Source organism: Hyperolius riggenbachi, chromosome 4 (assembly GCF_040937935.1).
Source record: "Hyperolius riggenbachi isolate aHypRig1 chromosome 4, aHypRig1.pri, whole genome shotgun sequence".
NCBI classification, from domain to species: domain Eukaryota; kingdom Metazoa; phylum Chordata; class Amphibia; order Anura; family Hyperoliidae; genus Hyperolius; species Hyperolius riggenbachi.
In genome coordinates, this window is record NC_090649.1 from 220,010,954 (window position 1) to 220,029,655 (window position 18,702).

Sequence of the window (18,702 nt, forward strand, 5' to 3'; positions counted from 1 at the left end):
CTGTGCCGCCCCCCCCCCCCCGAGACCCCGTGCACTTGCTGGCCAATCAGTGCCAGGCAGCGCTAAGAGGTGGACTCCCAATGACGTCGGTGACGTCATCCCGCCCGTCTCCATGGCGTCGGGAAAGCCCTCCAGGAAATCCCGTTCTTTGAACGGGATTTCCTGAAGTGGGCGGGGGGATGCCGCTGCACAGCGGCTATCATGTAGCGAGCCCTGGGCTCGCTACATGATTTACAAAAAAAATTGAAAAAAAGCTGCTGCGCTGCCCCCTGGCGGTTTTTAATAGACCGCCAGGAGTATTAAACAATAAATTGATCTTTCTTTTTATAAAGTCCATACAGCCAAACTAACAACAGACCCAGATGTGTCGCGCATATGTATGCATGCGTCACCGGTGAGTTGGGCACAGGAAGAGCTGAATGATGGCTCTCCCTGCTGCTGCAAAACTCCCCAGCAGCATTAAATACTATTCCCCCTCCGAGTTGTCGGAACTCACAGGGAGGTGTAATTCAGGGTCCGGCAACTGCCAGAGTGTTTCACTATCCCCAATCATTGCTCCCCTTCCCCTATCAGCAGCCAGCAGGATCAGCGGCTTCTAATTTCAGTGTAGATGAGTTCTTGTGTGAGTGTGTTTCCTGGTGTCTCAGAAGAAGTTTATTCTCAAAAAAGCTTTTCCCACATTCTAAACAAGGAAAAGGACGCTCCTCTGTGTGTCTTCTCATGTGTATATGATGGCTATAATTATCACAGAAACATTTCCCACACTCTGAGCAGGAATAAGACCTCTCACCTGTGTGACTTCTAAGGTGTCTAAGAAGGTTACCCTTCTCAGAAAACCCTTTCCCACACTCTGAACATGAAAAGGGGCGCTCCCCTGTGTGACTTCTCATGTGCTGAAGAAGATTTCCATGGCGAGTAAAACATTTCCCGCACTCTGAACATGAAAAGGGGCGCTCCCCTGTGTGACTTCTCATGTGCACACGAAGGCTATAATTATCACAGAAACATTTCCCGCACTCTGAACATGAAAAGGGGCGCTCCCCTGTGTGACTTCTCATGTGCTGAAGAAGATTTAGATGGAGCTTTTATAGAATTTGATTGGTCAGAAGACTCCTCAGTGTCCGAGGGTGATCCATCTGCCCTGTGATCTCTATGATGTGTATTTCCAGTAATTAGAGAACATTGTGTGACGCCATCATCTTCTGTAGCACCATCTGGAGGTGGAATAGGATGGACCTCTGAGGGGTTCCTCACATCATTTCTATCTGTTGGGGGAACAAATATAAAACAATGTTTATAGTTCCTGTATTGTAGTTGGGAATCCTGTATGCTGCTCTAGTAGGCAGAAGTGTCACAGAGCTCCAGCATAGATTTGGCTGCAGAAGAAAATGACATGAAATGAACATATGAAGTGACGTAACATGAGATACATGTGTTTGTACAGCCCCAATAATACTTGAAACTAGGCTGTGTTCATTTTTTTCCACTGTAAGGGCCTATTTCCACTAGGGACGAATGTGGCCCGCATCTGCACCCTATTGGCAGTGCTTCCCCGCAGGCTTGTCTTCCGGATCGCACCGTGGTGTGATTTTGAACAGCATGCTGAAAATTTCTGCAGCATGAACCCAAACCCCTATAGCCATGCAGGGCATGGCTAGACAATCTAGATGCATGCTAGAATCACTACAAGAGCCAACCTGCAAGACTAGTGGAAACCTGTCCTAAGGGAAAATACATCATGGCTCTAAATGATAGTATCTCTGCAGTCAGAGTTTAGCAACTGTCACCGATAACCAATCAAAGCTGATCAATCTCTGTGTAGCACAGAAACGCTTCTGAGTGCTGGGAACAGATTCAAAACGTATATAGTTCAAGATTTGTCTGATTAGAATGAGAGCTGAAAAGTATTAAAAAAAGGCCATTATTCACTGAAGATAGCAAAAACTTTAACCCTACAATTTTAAATTGAACATTGAAATAAAACTGATATTCCATAAAGTTCTATTAGGACTATTAGAACATTTGTTTATCTCAACAACTTATTTTCACTTTAGCGTTGCTTTAAACCAGGTAGTGAGTACAATGCAGTTCTTTTGTTTGCATTTCATTTCTGAACTCCTGGGTTTTTAGGTTGTTCAGGTGTCATTTTTTGTTTCGCATTTTTCATTTTACTTGGAGCCAATTCGTTTTTTAGTGGTTTTGCTCTTCTAAGTATACAGTGTGGTTCTTTGTCGATCTCCTTCTTTAGGTATGGGTCATCCTTGAGTAGTGGCCAGTGTTTCTTTAATATTTTCCTCACTGATGTGTGATCATTAGAGAATCTGGTAATAAAATTGGTTTGATTTTTGATTGTTTCTGAACCCAACGATTTTTCTTTTTCAGCTAGAAGTGTCAATCTCTCAGTGTTTCTTGCTTTCTTCCTGGCTGCCGCAATAAGCTTGGTTGGAAAATTCTTCTCTTTGAATTTATTAGTAAGTATTTTGGCCTGGGTATCAAAAGATTTCAGATCTGTACGATTTTTGCGGATCCTTAAAAACTGTCCGTAGGGGATGTTATTCTTCCATGGTCTGTGGTGGTTGCTTTTATAGTTGATATATGCATTCGAGCCCACTGACTTAAAATAGTTTTTGGATTTAATTTTTCCGTTTTCTACGTACAGGGTTACATCTAGATATTCTATTGCTCTTTTGTCCTGATTCGATGTAAACGATATTCCCCAGTGATTATTGTTCATGTATTTAACGAAATCACATATGGATGTTGTATCGCCCCTCCAGATAAAAATCAGATCATCTATGTATCTGCGATAATATACAATGTTGGATATAAAGGGATGCTTTTGCTCTATTAATAAAAGCTCCAAGAGGCCCATTGTTAGATTAGCATAGCTAGGAGCCATGTTCGACCCCATAGCTGTTCCAGGTTTCTGTAGGTAAGTGGTGTCCATGAACGTAAAGTAGTTGTGCGTAAGTATGAATTTTATAGATTCCATAAGGAAGATTTTTTGTTTCCACGGAATTTTTTGATTCCTCATGAGGAAGTACCACACTGCTTTTAGTCCGATTTTGTGATGGATATTGGAGTATAGTGCAGATACATCCAACGTTAACCAGTTATAATCATCTGCCCAGGGTATGACTGTGAGTTCTCTCAGTAGTTGTGTAGAGTCTTTCAGAAATGAGGGTAATTCCTTTACCATTTGTTGTAGGTGATGGTCTATGAGTTCTGATAGATGTGAGGATAAGGAGCTTATACCGGCTATGATAGGCCTGCCCGGCGGGTCGGTTATAGATTTGTGAATTTTTGGTAAGTGATAAAAATGGGCTATGGTTGGATCTTGGATTAGTATAAAGTCTTTCTCGGATTTATTCAAAATTCCTTCTGCATGGGCCTCTATAGTTAGGTTCTTCAATTCCTGCATGTATATGCTAGTTGGATCTTGGGCTAATATTTCATAATACTCTTCATCTCTCAGTATTCTCTCCGCTTCTCTTATGTAGTCTTCTTTATTCATTATTACAATGCCTCCCCCTTTATCCACTGATTTTATGATGATTGTGGTGTTTTTCTTCAGATTTTTAATTGCTTGCCGTTCCTGTTTAGTCAGATTAACAACAACAACAACAACAAATAACATTTGTAAAGCGCTTTTCTCCCGTGGGACTCAAAGCGCATAAGCATGGCTCCGACCATCGTGGTACAGAGGAAGAATTTTATAAATCTGGAAATGCCAGGCTAAACAGGTGGCTTTTCAGTCTGGATTTGAATAGCTCCAGGGATGGTGCTGTCTTTACTGGGTGTGGTAGGGAGTTCCAAAGAGTAGGGGCAGCATGACAGAAGGCTCTGTCTCCAGATTTTTTGAGGTGCACTCTGGGAGTGACCAAGTTTATAGAACTTGCTGATCTGAGGTTGTGAGAGGTGTGGTGCAGCTTCAGCAAGTCCTTCATGTATCCAGGGCCCAGATTGTGCAGGGATTTGAATGTCAGCAGTCCAATCTTGAAGAGTATTCTCCATTCTACTGGTAGCCAGTGCAGTGAGCGAAGGATCGGTGTAATGTGACAGTGGCGAGGCTGGTTTGTTAGCAATCTGGCAGCAGCATTCTGCACTAATTGCAGGCGACGCAAGTCTTTTTTGGGGAGGCCAGCATAAAGGGCATTGCAGTAGTCCAGCCGTGATGTGATGAAGGCGTGGACTAGGGTTTGAAGATCCTCTGGGGGAATCAGATGTTTAATCTTTGCAATGTTCTTCAGATGAAAGAAGGAAGATTTAACTACAGATGAAATTTGGTTTCTGAAACTCAATTCCCCATCGATTAGTACGCCAAGGCTGCGCACAAGGTTGGAGCTGTTTATGTCTGAATTCCCAATCCTGATTGGTGTTGCTTTAGGATAGAGCTGTAGATTAGATGTAGCGTTCTTATTCTCCAGATTCCTGAAGTCCTCCAGGACTTGATTGTAGAATCCTTCTATGTGGGGCCCTCTATACATGGTGGAATAGAAGGTAGATTTATTCTTGAGTTGGGTGTGTATATACTTTTCCATTTCCAATTCTTCTGGATTATAGTATATGTTCATCGTATCTTCATTGTTACCCGTAAGGTAAAGGTAAGCACCTGGACCGTTCATCCCCTTTCTTCTCCTATTTTATCTTAAAGCGGCAGGGCAGTTTTATACTGCCTACATCCTGTCTTCCCATATACCCTAAGAGCATCGCTGTCCGTTATAGACTTACATCCTCCCATTGTCCTCCCCCCGTACTCCCCTTCTCCCCTGTAAGATAGGACAGTAATATTACTACACTATACACTTTACCATAATACTACTATCATATATACCTATTGATCATAAGAATAATGTCTTCTATACATGCCCCTCTTTAGTACATAAAGATGGTCCTCATCCATAAGCTATTTAATCCTTGCATACAAGAATATACTAGGAATAACCTTATTAGAGATTCTAACTATATATCATGGGCGATAACCCTCTAATTACCTCTTATCTTTTTTTTAAAAAAAAATGGGGACTATGTATTACTCATTTTTATCCAAAAAAGTATTAATGTATAATTGTTCATTTTTATCTATAATCATTTTTTGTCTCTATATTTATAATTTTTTGACACAAAAACCTATATCTTTTATTGTGTACCCTATATATTTTTTTTGCAATGTTCATCTGTATGTTAACATTTCTGTATGTCTGTAATACCTCAGAAGACTTGAGCCATATAGTTCCTTGAATTGGCCACAAGATGGTAGCAACGTACAAGTATAGAGCTTTTGTATATATACTCTCAATACTGGTTCTTCATTATTTATTTTTTCCTAATAAATGCACTTTTAAAAAATATAATCCTGTCCCTAATAATCCCTATCTGCCAGTCCTCCATAGGCTTGCTTTACAGGGCACTTTCTCCCAAAATACCCCCGATCTCCGTTTACTTTCCCTCCCCAGCCCCATATCTTCCCTTGTATCTCCCCTTCCTGCCCGTACTTATGCCCCTACCAAATATGGCGCAGAACGGCATTGACGCATGCGCCCTTAATACTTTCATTCAGTACGGTCTTCTCCCCCGGCCGCTCCACCCACTCTCTACAGATAGGCTGACACGTCAGCCGGTCGCGACCTGAAGGTCGCATTTGCTAACACGATTTGGCCTCTCCTCCCCATTGATGGAAGCCACGGACCTTAGCCACGCCCCCATCCAGTTCGAGGGACATTCCCTCTGCCTCCTCACTCACGTGCCTTCCCGCCCGGACTCCATTACTACCGCAGAGGTATATATAGTACCTGTCCAGCCAGTGATCGGCTTGGCGCCCGGGCATTTGTTACCCGTAAGTTAAAGGTAAGCACCTGGACCGTTCATCCCCTTTCTTCTCCTATTTTATCTTAAAGCAGCAGGGCAGTTTTATACTGCCTACATCCTGTCTTCCCATATACCCTAAGAGCATCGCTGTCCGTTATAGACTTACATACATTAATCTTTCCCTGCTAAACTATACATGCAATTTTATATTAACCCTTTAATAGAAGCTGCAAGGTTGTGAAACTCCTGCTTTATAGTATGCCTACACTGTGTCCGTTTTTCACCCTCTCATTGCCCCCATGCCCATACCCCCATGCATCCTCAGTCCCCTGGCCACCTGTACTTACATGCTTTGCACCTTATACCGGAGATATATATATATATGATTTTACAGATATGTGTATTCTTTAATTTAGTAGATAGATCCCCCTGATATGGCATTACTGATGTATACATACCTGGTTGATTATGTGTTATATGTTTGTGGAAACTGATAAAACAAAAGGATTTTTTTCTAGGTTTTATTACCTGCATAATCTCCTTTAGTATTAATGTTCATATTTATGTCCACCAGTGTTATTTATTACTTTTATATATATATATATATATATATATATATATATATATATATATATATATATATATATATATATATATATATATCTTTTATTATATGTATAATTTTTTTTTTATTTATTTATTTATTATTTTTTTTATTATTATTTTTTATCTTATTTATTGTAATGTTTTAAGTTTAAAGCGTGCCGCCAAGCGTTCCAATTAGTTTTATTTGTTTATTTTCTTAAGCACCTTATTTTGACCTGAGGAAGCGGTTTGAGCCGCGAAACGCGTTGTCAGAAAGTGCAATATATCAATAAAATAACCTAATCCTGTATGAATTACGTCTCCTTGTATAAGGGAACATCAAATATACTACACGGGCGCCTCCTATCCTTCCTGAAACACGGTTTTGTATTACCCCACCCGTGGGGCTCTTCACGACTATCCAGGAGTGACGTTTTTTTCCAAAGGAGCAGCGACCAATCCTCTAAAAGGCCGAGTGGGGACGGTACTTCCCTACATGCGATATAAAGTGGTTGCGTGGTTAGCAACCCACACTTGTGAGTATAACTACTCCTCTTACTGTTAATCCATTTTTCCAGAAGATAATACACCAAAAGGGCTCCTGGTACCCCTGCGTTTTTTTTCTTTTTCTCCTTCTCTGTACTTGTTACAGTTCCAAAACCCCAAGCACTGCTTCCTCCATTACAAGTAATAAAGAATCTCCTCTTACCAGGTGATGTGAGGGCCGGCTGATTCTTCATCATGGCGTTCTTGTAGAGGTCCTGGTGTCCTTCTATATACTGCCACTCCTCCATGGAGAAATAGATGGTGACATCCTGACATCTCATAGGAACCTGATGTGATGATATATAGCATAGGACACTGGCAAAGGCTATTATGGAAAGGATCCAGGTGTTTATTATTCCACCAACACTACTATTCCAGCAAAACAAAACTTAAATAACAGCAGCATAAGCAACGCTACCATCATCTGTAGTGTCCACAGATAGAGAACTCCAAAAACAGTCCAAGAAGTCCAAATGTAAATTCCAGGCAATTAATCCATTATTCCATATACAGGCAATTGGATTTATTCACTGCTGTGACTATTGGATCCAGGGAATTGGAGAAACGCCGTAGCTTGCTGTCCCCTTCACTGACTCACACCAAAAGCCCCAAGTCCCTGACCTTATATGGCAGATCCAGGATCCTATCTACCTGGAGATGCCTTGCTCCCAGACCATTCAGTAGATACAGACAATTCCCTTCTCCAGGAGCTGTGTGGTCCAGCAGAAAGCAGTCAGATCATTGTCTATTTGGTAAACAGAGAAGATAAGGACAAGTCTGCTAGCAGACAGAACAATAGAAACTCCAGCAAGCTAAAACCAACAACACAATATACAGATCACAGCAGGAAAAAAATACATTTAACAAGAATAATAAATACAATACATCACATTCCTCCCCCATACTTCCATGGACCCCCAGGTGAACCCTTAATTGGGTGAAGCTAGGGTACAGGTACATGTTAAATGTGCATAATTACTCCTTCTTAGTCTTGGTGGGAGTTCATAGTTCATTTTTCTGGTCTTTGTTCGTGCCAGTTTAACTTTTACGCGATGCCCACACAAGATATGTCCATTCAGCCCAGCTACGGCCCTTTCTGCATCTGCTGGACTCTCAAAGGCTACAAAACCAAATTCAGGTGGGCTTCTTGCAACCCAAACATGATGTACAGGTCCGTAACGGCCAAACGCCTGTCCCAACTCCCACTCGTTGCCCCAGTTTCCGAAGTTTCCAACATAGACCTTGGATCCTGCCCTGTGAACTTTACCAGATCTTTCCATTTCAGACATGGCACCAGTCAATACACCACTTGACAAACTAATGCAATTAATCCCCATGGCATCCTCTCTCTCTCCTGTGGTACTCAAGTTTGGGGAAACATCTGAGGAACCGACCATGACATTTCTGCTACTAGCAGGCTGAGGATATCGGGCAGCTCTTTTGTCTGTGGTGATTTGAGGACATGCGGCCACCAGGTGCGCACGTGATCCACAGCCAAAACACAACTTTTGACTGGGAGATCTTGAGGTGGAAACAGGATGATATTGACCCCCACTTACCGCAGTTCTAGAGGGTTCCGTAGGTCTTGATCTGGGTAAGGAAGGAACGACTATCGGAATCTGTGCTTGAATCTCTACAAACTGGTCAGCCAAATGTGTAGCCTCCTTCATAGACTTAGGATTACGATCCAAAAGCCATCGTTTTATGTCGGGGCACAGGTATTTAGAAATTGCTCCTTAAGAAACAGTTCTTTTAAGTTCTCCATAGATTGCACTCCACTACCTTGAATCCATTGACTAAAAATGTGGTCTAGTTTCATTCCAAATTCTGTGTGGGAATCCTGTGGTAATTTTGTTAAATGGCGAAAGGAATGACGATACGTCTCTGGAGTCTTAGCATAACGAGTAAGAAGGGCTCGTTTCACTTCAGGATAATTAATCCTTTCAGAAAGAGGCAGTGACCTAAAGGTTTCACTGGCCCGGCCAGTAAGTTTTCCCAAGAGGATGCAATGCCATTCCAGGACTGGCACAACATGGGTTTCACATATTAGTTCAAAGGTTTGTAAATATGCATCAATCTCCTCCTTACTTTCATCGAACATGGGAAACAATGTATACAGCTTAATAATATCCAAATGCTGTTCCGATATTAGTCTTTGAGCCGATGCTCCCTGTTGACACATTGCCAAGTCACTGACTAGTCGCAAGAGGTTTTCATACCTATCAGAGGTGTCAGGGTCTCTTGGCTGTGTCTCCTGCTGGACTTCTGGACTTTGTGCTAAACGATCAATTCCATCAACTGCCTCTGCCAAAAAACTCCCTTTACCCTGGTTTTCATTGAGGTTCTGAGCCGATTCCAGTAACAGCTGAACCATGGCTGCTTTCTTCAATCCATCAGGGTTCAGTCCACGATTCCATGCACTTTCCGAGAGGTATACCAGGGAAACAAATAGATTCAACACTTAGTCCGACAGGACAAACCCTATAGGTATATGAACAGAGTTGGTAGCTCATTAATAAATAAAAACTGTGTAGTTAGTTGGTAGGTGTATACACATAAGTTACACCTATTCAGGGTGCCATACAGTGATATATATATATCGTTTGAATTGCAGTGGAGGTCTTTGCTTATCCCCCACCTCTGTACGCAACAGAGTGTGGTGTAGCTTTTCCACTAAAGAATGGCACTCTGAATACAAATAGACGGCAGTAGTGCCAGGTGCACTCAGTCTATGCTGGTCTTGTACATGACCCGTACACACAAATGTCAGGCACAACCTGTCACCTAGTAAGGCTGTGGGATAGAGAACAGTGCTAAAGTGCTATTTACATAGTGCTTGTAATATGGTAACTGACATGTTTCACCTATACGGCTTTATCAAAGTTGCTCTACATATTTGCATTGCAAAGTGCACCCCCCACCAACAAAGTTTCCCCCAGCCAATAGCCCAAGTCAGAGCTGAGGCACCATGTTCGGTGCACGGCTATATACTGGGGATAATGAGAGCTCACACCCACCGGGTGTAACTATTGCTTATGCACATGCCGGTTACCTGGCAGGGTTGTGATGGCCAGAGTTCATGTTGCACGCAGCCTCCATGCCCAGGAATCTGCCCGCTGCTGTCTCTCCGGCGGCGCGTGCTGTGACGTAAGGGCACTTCCGGTGGCCGCTCGCATCACTTCCGTTGTATGCGTTGTCATGGTGAATGGGACGCGCCCATCCTATTACATGCACCCAGTCCACAATTCCTGCATAGTTTACGAAGTGTTCCCAAGCGTAGTTCAAGTAGTGTATCCTCCATATTCTAGCAGTAGAACGGTTCCCACCGCTTGCCACCAGATGTGATGATATATAACATAAGACACTGGCAAAGGCTATTATGGAAAGGATCCAGGTGTTTATTATTCCACCAACACTACTATTCCAGCAAAACAAAACTTAAATAACAGCAGCATAAGCAAAGCTACCATCATCTGTAGTGTCCACAGATAGAGAACTCCAAAAACAGTCCAAGAAATCCAAATGTAAAGTCCAGGCAATTAATCCATTATTCCATATACAGGCAATTGGATTTATTCACTGCTGTGACTATTGGATCCAGAGAATTGGAGAAACACCGTAGCTTGCTGTCCCCTTCACTGACTCACACCAAAAGCCCCAAGTCCCTGACCTTATATGGCAGATCCAGGATCCTATCTACCTGGAGACGCCTTGCTCCCAGACCATTCAGTAGATACAGACAATTCCCTCCTCCAGGAGCTGTGTGGTCCAGCAGAAAGCAGTCAGATCATTGTCTATTTGGTAAACAGAGAAGATAAGGACAAGTCTGCTAGCAGACAGAACAATAGAAACTCCAGCAAGCTAAAACCAACAACACAATATACAGATCACAGCAGGAAAAAAATACATTTAACAAGAATAATAAATACAATACATCACACCTGACACACACAATGATACAGTCACCATCCAGACACACCCCTTACTGTTACTGGATAATGTCCCATAATTCCCAGCACCGCTCACCTCTCCTGTCAGCAGCTCTATCATCTTCCTGGTGATTTCCAGAATCTTCTGCTTGTTGCTTTCCTCAGATATCAGGGAGTGAGGTGGGGGCACCGTGATGGTCACATGATCACCAGACTTCACTGGAGGAAAACTCTATATGGAAAGACCAACATTAATGTCACATAATCTATCAGAACCCTTTATCACCTCTCCAGTTAGCTGTGTGTTGTATTAATAGAGATAAGAGTGATGTCATGTGACTTCCCAGAACTCTCCTCACCTCTCCAGTCAGCAGATATATGATCTCCAGGGTGAGGTTGAATATCCTCTCGGTCATGTGACTCTGGTCCTCGTCCATACTCAGTGATTTGGTCATGTGATCCATAAAGGATGCTGCTGCTGCCTTTGGATAGATAAAAAGGGAAGGATAATCTAGGTTATACGGCTGTCAGTGGTGAAACTACCGGTACAGGATCCCCCTCCCCCAGCACTCCCCATTGCTGTCACTTGTGGGTGGTGGGGCCATGCAGAGTATTGCAGGAAAGTATAATAAGCTGGTTTATAGCTACCTGTGCACTATACTCACAGCGTGCTGCAGTCCTGTCCTCCCTCTGCCTCCTCTCCAGCTGGCCTTCTCTCCTCACATCCCCCTTCCACTGTTAACATTCCAAACTATACAACTTGCAATCTATAGAACAAACTGAACCAGGGTCTGACTTATTATCTCAGTATTCACCTTCCTTGGTCAGTTCTGAAATACAAGAGTCCCTAAATACCCCGATTATTGAGGAGGAATTCATTCTTGCGGTTCAGGCTCTGGGGAGGGGGAAAAGCCCAGGTCCAGATGGTTTTATAGCAGAATTCTATCAAACCTTTTGTAAGGAATTGGCGACACCATTCTGTGCTCTAGTAAATGAGGTTGACTCACCAACCACGTTCTCGGATCTATCAAATAAAGCAGTACTAACAGTGATTCCTAAAGAAGGAAAGGAAAACCTTGATTGCAGCAAATTTAGACCTATCTCTATAATAAATATAGATGTCAAAATATACTCAAAAATTCTTGCAAATAGACTCCTTAAAGTGTACGATATATTATTGGGGGAACAACAGTGTGGTTTCCGTAATAAAAAACAACTGTATGAAAACGTGTACACTGCTGTTGGTTTCTGTAATAAGGTCCGTGGACGTGGAGTTGAGGCTGCAATGGTGGCGATAGATGCCGAAAAAGCTTTCGATAGACTTAATAGGCACTATCTATATAAAGTCTTACATACAGTTAAAGTAGGAAACTCCTTTTGCAACCGAATTAAAAAGCTCTATGCAAATCAAAGTTCAGCAATTAAAGTTAATGGGGCTGTCTTTTCTGACTTTCCAGTTTGCAATGGAGTCAGACAGGGCTGTCCCCTTTCACCCTACCTCTTTAATTTAGCATTAGAACCCCTTATTCAGGCTGTACAGAGAGATCATTTGATAACAGGTTTAAAGACCTGCCAGAATGAAATCAAAATACTTGCTTATGCAGATGATTTACTGCTGACTGTTTTAGAACCGGCCACATCAATACCAAGGGCAGTTCAATTATTAGAATCCTTCAGTCACTGTTCGAATTTTAAAGTTAATATAAAGAAAACCACTATTCTGGACCTGGGCTGTTCACCCCTCTCTAGACACACTATTCAATCCATAGTACCATTTAAATGGCAGACTAGCTGTATTGATTACTTGGGGATAAAATTATGCTCAAATGAGAGTGACTTATTTGGGGCCAACTACGACAGGCTTCTACCCGACTGTAAAAAATTGCTGGACGGGTGGGACAGACCCTGCTTCAATGTATTGGGCAGGATATCTATCATCAAAATGATGATCCTCCCTAGATTACTCTTTGTGTTCCAGTGTCTTCCTATTTTTGTCCCAAGATCCTGGTTTCGAGGTGGACAGGCTGTGCTGCAGAGATTTATATGGAGGGGCAAAAAAAGTAGAATCTCACATAGACACCTTATTCAAAGGAGGGAAGGAGGAGGGCTGGCTATTCCGGATATTTATAAGTATTACCAAGCAGTCCACTTGGGTAGAATACTAGACTGGAGGAAAGGCAAAGATCATAGCTTTTGGACAGATCTGGAGCTAGAATATCTGAACGAACATTTTGCCCTGTCATGCAATCTACAGGTACTGAACAGGTTGTCTAGAGGTTGTACTCAACCATTAATAGGCCCAACTCTGACTACTTTTAAATATTTGATTAAAACACTCCCAGGACCATGCCCCCTATTATCTATAGTTAATAACCCTGGCTTTACCCCAGGGATGGACAGGACTTGGCTTAATGGAACTGGTTTAGAACAAGATACTAGACTCTGGGATTTCCTGGGAAGGTTCGGTCTAGCCAGCCCGCCTCCACATTTTCCATTTTTTAAATATTACCAAATATCAAGCTATATACTCAAAGAAATCAGGTCTTTAGGCCCTATTAGGACGGAAGTTTCCAATTTTGAAAAATGGTTTCTGGCTAGGACTAAACCCCCAGGGAGCTTGTCACTTCTGTATGGGTCGTTGCTGCACTTCACGGGCACTTCACGGGACAGAATTAGGGAGAGGTGGGAAGGTGAACTGCAAATTAATCTGGACAATAAACGCTGGTCGAGCTTTATAGAGAATGTTTGGATGCCTAAAAATACAGTACTTCAATTAATGCAATATAAAGTAATCATGCGCTGGTATTCTACTCCGGATGCCCTTAATAAATTATACAGTTCCGTTCCATCTATTTGCTGGAGATGTTCTTATCCAGTTTTACATTATTCCCACATTTGGTGGTCCTGCCCCTCAATCCAGAAATTTTGGAAAAAGGTTGAGGTTTTTTTAAGAGTAAACACAGACCTAGACCTCCGTATCAATAAAATAGAGGCAATCTTTGGTCAGGGCCTGCAAACCACTACTGAATTATCTATGGACCTCTTAATGTTTTCAACCTTGATCGGCAAGAAACTAATTATTGAACACTGGGGTACCCACACTATCCCTACAATATCAAGTTGGCTCACTAGATTTAACGAGCTCTTAGAGATAGAGTACTCACATCCCCTCCGAGGCCCCAATGACTGTTACCAATGAACAAAACAGATGGATAAAGCTGTATAATTTTTGTTTTGAGAAATTCAAATTCTAGCCATACTATTCTAAGGGTAATGTTAAGTAGCTATTCTTTACACTTTTACACTTTTCTCTTGGTGATTTCTTTTCTACTCACCGTGTTCTCCAGTGGGTGGGACAACTGGGAGTGTGGGACAGCCCCCCAACTGGAACGAGTGTTAGTAGTGTGGTGTGTGTGTATGGTGTGTCTGTGCGTGTGCCCGTGCCTGTGCGTGTGCCTGTGCGTGTGCCCGGGCGTGTGCCCGTGCGTGTGCCCATGCGTGTGCCCGTGCGTGTGCCCGTGCATGTGTCCGTGCGTGTGTTCGTGCGTGTGCCCATGCGTGTGTCCGTGCGTGTCCGCGCGGGTGCCTGTGCGTGTCCGCGCGGGTGCGTGTGCGGGTGCCCGTGCGTGTGTCCGTGCGTGTGTCCGTGCGTGTGTCCGTGCGTGTGTCCGTGCGTGTGTCCGTGCGCGCACGTGTCTGGGCGTGTGTCTGTGCGGGTGTCTGTGCGCGTGTCTGTGCGCGCGTGTGTCTGTGCATGTGTCTGTGCGTGTGTCTGTGCGTGTGTCTGTGCGTGTGTCCGTGTGCACGTGTGTCTGTGTGCGCGTGTGTCTGTGTGCGCGCGTGTCTGTGTGTGCGCGTGTCTGTGTGCGCGTGTGTCTGTGCGTGTGTCTGTGTGCGTGTGTGGTGTCCAGCATAGGGCAGTGTGTAGATAAATGTTGAGCTGTGGGGTGCACAGTTTTGCTTCCGTGGTTGCTGAGGGGGGGGGGGCGCGTCTTGTACGCGGGAGGATGCGGTACTTTTCTTCATCTTTGGTCTGTTTCTTTTCTCCCCTTCTTTATTTAATTTTATGAAATAATTAAATTTGATTGGCAAATTCTGATTAGAAAATATGATGAGACTTTATGCCCAACACCAAGAGCGTGGTGATGAAGCCTATCAATATGGTTGGGCCTTCATAAACTGTGGCTAGGCTCTGAGCTAATCAAGAAAAAAAAAAAAAAAACATTCCTATGATGTTACAGCAGTGCTGGGAGTGGTAGATTGATGAGGATATGAGGAGAGGCAGAGACTGAGGCTAATGGGAGCAGAGGACTGGAGCACACTGTGACAGCTAGCTATAAACCAATGTAATCCTTCATCTTACTCATCTGCATGGAGGTGGGGGAAGGGAGCAATACTGCAGTGTGGACATGGCTATACTGGGGGAGAAATGGCATTACTGGGGTGGGGACATTACATACTGGAGCATAATGGCAATGCTGGGGGACACAGGGGGGCATGGCTATACTGGGGGAGAAATGGCATTACTGGGGTGGGAGACATTACATACTAGAGGATAATGGTAATGCTGGGGGACACAGAGGAGACATGGCTATACTGGGGAAGAAATGGCATTACTGGGGTGGGGACATTACATACTGGAGGATAATGGTAATGCTGAGGCACACAGTAGGGGCATGACTATACTAAGAAAGAAATGGCATTACTGGGGTGGGGGACATTACATACTGGAGCATAATGGCAATGCTGGGGACAAAGGGAGACATGGCTATACTGGGGGAGAAATGGCATTACTGGGGTGGGGACATTACATACTGGAGGATAATGGTAATGCTGAGGCACACAGTAGGGGCATGACTATACTAAGAAAGAAATGGCATTACTGGGGTGGGGGACATTACATGCTGGAGCATAATGGCAATGCTGGGGGACACATGGGAGATATGGCTATACTGGGGGAGAAATGGCATTACTGGGGTGGGGGTACATTACATACTGGAGGATAATGGCAATGCTGGGGGACACAGGGGGGGGGGCATGGCTACACTGGGGGAGAAATGGCATTACTGGGGTGGGGACATTACATACTGGAGCATAATGGCAATGCTGGGGGACACAGGGGGGGCATGGCTATACTGGGGGAGAAATGGCATTACTGGGGTGGGAACATTACATACTGGAGCATAATGGTAATGCTGGGGGACACAGAGGAGACATTGCTATACTGGGGGAGAAATGGCATTACTGGGGTGGGAGACATTACATACTGGAGGATAATGGTAATGCTGGGGGACACAGGGGGGACATGTCTATACTGGGGAAGAAATGGCATTACTGGGGTGGAGGACATTACATACTGGAGGATAAAGGCAATGCTGGGGGACACATGGGGGGGGGGGGGCACGACTATACTAAGAAAGAAATGGCATTACTGGGGTGGGGGACATTACATACTGGAGGATAATGGCAATGCTGGGGGACACAGGGGGACATGGCTACATTGGGGGAGAAATGGCATTACTGGGGTGGGGGACATTACATACTGGAGCATAATGGCAATGCTGGGGACAAAGGGACACATGGCTATACTGGGGGAGAAATGGCATTACTGGGGTGGGGAAATTACATACTGGAGGATAATGGCAATGCTGGGGGACACAGGGGAGGGGGGAGGACATGGCTACACTGGGGGAGAAATGGCATTACTGGGGTGGGAGACATTACATACTAGAGGATAATGGTAATGCTGGGGGACACAGAGGAGACATGGCTATACTGGGGAAGAAATGGCATTACTGGGGTGGGGGACATTACATACTGGAGGATAATGGCAATGCTGGGGGACACAAGGAGGACATGGCTATACTGGGAAAGAAATGGCATTACTGGGGTGGGGGACATTACATACTGGAGGATAATGGCAATGCTGGGGGACACATGGGGGACATGGCTATACTGGGAAAGAAATGGCATTACTGGGGTGGGGGGACATTACATACTGGGGGATAATGGCAATGCTGGGGGACACATGGGGGACATGGCTATACTGGGAAAGAAATGGCATTACTGGGGTGGGGGGACATTACATACTGGAGGATAATGGCAATGCTGGGGGACACGGGGGACATGGCTATACTGGGAAAGAAATGGCATTACTGGGGTGGGGGACATTACTTATTGGAGTATAATGACAATGCTGGAGAACACAGGGGGACATGGCTACACTGGGGGAGAAATGGCATTACTGGGGTGGGGGACATTACATACTGGAGGATAATGGTAATGCTGGGGGACACAAGGAGGACATGGCTATACTGGGAAAGAAATGGCATTACTGGGGTGGGGGACATTACATACTGAAGGATAATGGCAATGCTGGGGGACACAGGGGGGGCATGGCAGTAGTGGGGGAGAAATGGCATTACTGGGGTGGGGGACATTACATACTGGAGGATAATGGCAATGCTGGGGGACATGGCTATACTGGGAAAGAAATGGCATTACTGGGGTGGAGGGACATTACATACTGGGGAATAATGGCAATGCTGGGGGACACATGGGGGACATGGCTATACTGGGAAAGAAATGGCATTACTGGGGTGGGGGGACATTACATACTGGAGGATAATGGCAATGCTGGGGGACACAGGGGGGACATGGCTATACTGGGAAAGAAATGGCATTACTAGGGTGGGGGACATTACTTATTGGAGTATAATGACAATGCTGGGGGACACAGGGGGACATGGCTACACTGGGGGAGAAATGGCATTTCTGGGGTGGGGGACATTACATACTGGAGGATAATGGTAATGCTGGGGGACACAAGGAGGACATGGCTATACTGGGAAAGAAATGGCATTACTGGGGTGGGGGACATTACATTCTGGAGGATAATGGCAATGCTGGGGGACACAGGGGGGGCATGGCAGTAGTGGGGGAGAAATGGCATTACTGGAGTGGGGGACATTACATACTGGAGGATAATGGCAATGCTGGGGGGCACTGGGGGACATGGCTATACTGGGAAAGAAATGGCATTACTGGAGTGGGGAACATTACATACTGGAGGATAATGGCAATGCTGGGGGACACAGGGGGGGGGGGGGGGGGGGCATGGCTATACTGGGAAGAAATGGCAATACTGGGGGGGGGGACATTACATACTGGAGGATAATGACAATGCTGGGGACACATGGGGGACATGGCTATACTGGGAAAAAAATGGCATTACTGGGGTGGGGGGACACTACATACTGGAGGATAATGGCAATGCTGGGGGACACAGGGGGGACATGGCTATACTGGGAAAGAAATGGCATTACTAGGGTGTGGGACATTACATATTGGAGGATAATGACAATGCTGGGGGACACAGGGGGACATGGCTATACTGGGGGAGAAATGGCATTACTGGGGTGGGGGACATTACATACTGGAGGATAATGGCAATGCTGGGGGACACAAGGAGGACATGACTATACTGGGGGAGAAATGGCATTACTGGGGTGGGGGACATTACATTCAGGAGGATAATGGCAATGCTGGGGACACAAGGGGACATGGCTATACTGGGAAAGAAATGGCATTATTGGGGTTAGGAATTGCTCAGCCAGGGCATAAATTGAAAACACTAGTGAGTTGCCCAGTCAGCACCCGGGCCCTGAAAAGGTGCAGGAAACATACATAAAATCAAGAACAACTGAGTCTAGATCTGGATTTAAAGGCTATAAAAGCACAATTTTTATTGTATCACAGTATAAAAGCAGAACGTTTTGGCACACAGGCCTTTGTCAAGTGCAAGAAGGAACTGAAGTGAGAGGGATATGGAGGC

General features: G+C 44.6%; 1 protein-coding gene across 1 annotated transcript in view; it reads right to left on the reverse strand.

Annotated features, from left to right (window-relative positions):
* Positions 1-569: 569 nt before the first annotated feature.
* The window catches only part of LOC137504756 (gastrula zinc finger protein XlCGF57.1-like), a 91,438-nt gene continuing 73,305 nt past the window's right edge, over positions 570-18,702 (reverse strand). The window contains exon 2 of the mRNA XM_068233340.1: positions 570-1,074. Coding sequence (XP_068089441.1) covers positions 570-1,074 — 505 coding nt within the window. The remainder of the gene's footprint in view (positions 1,075-18,702) is intronic.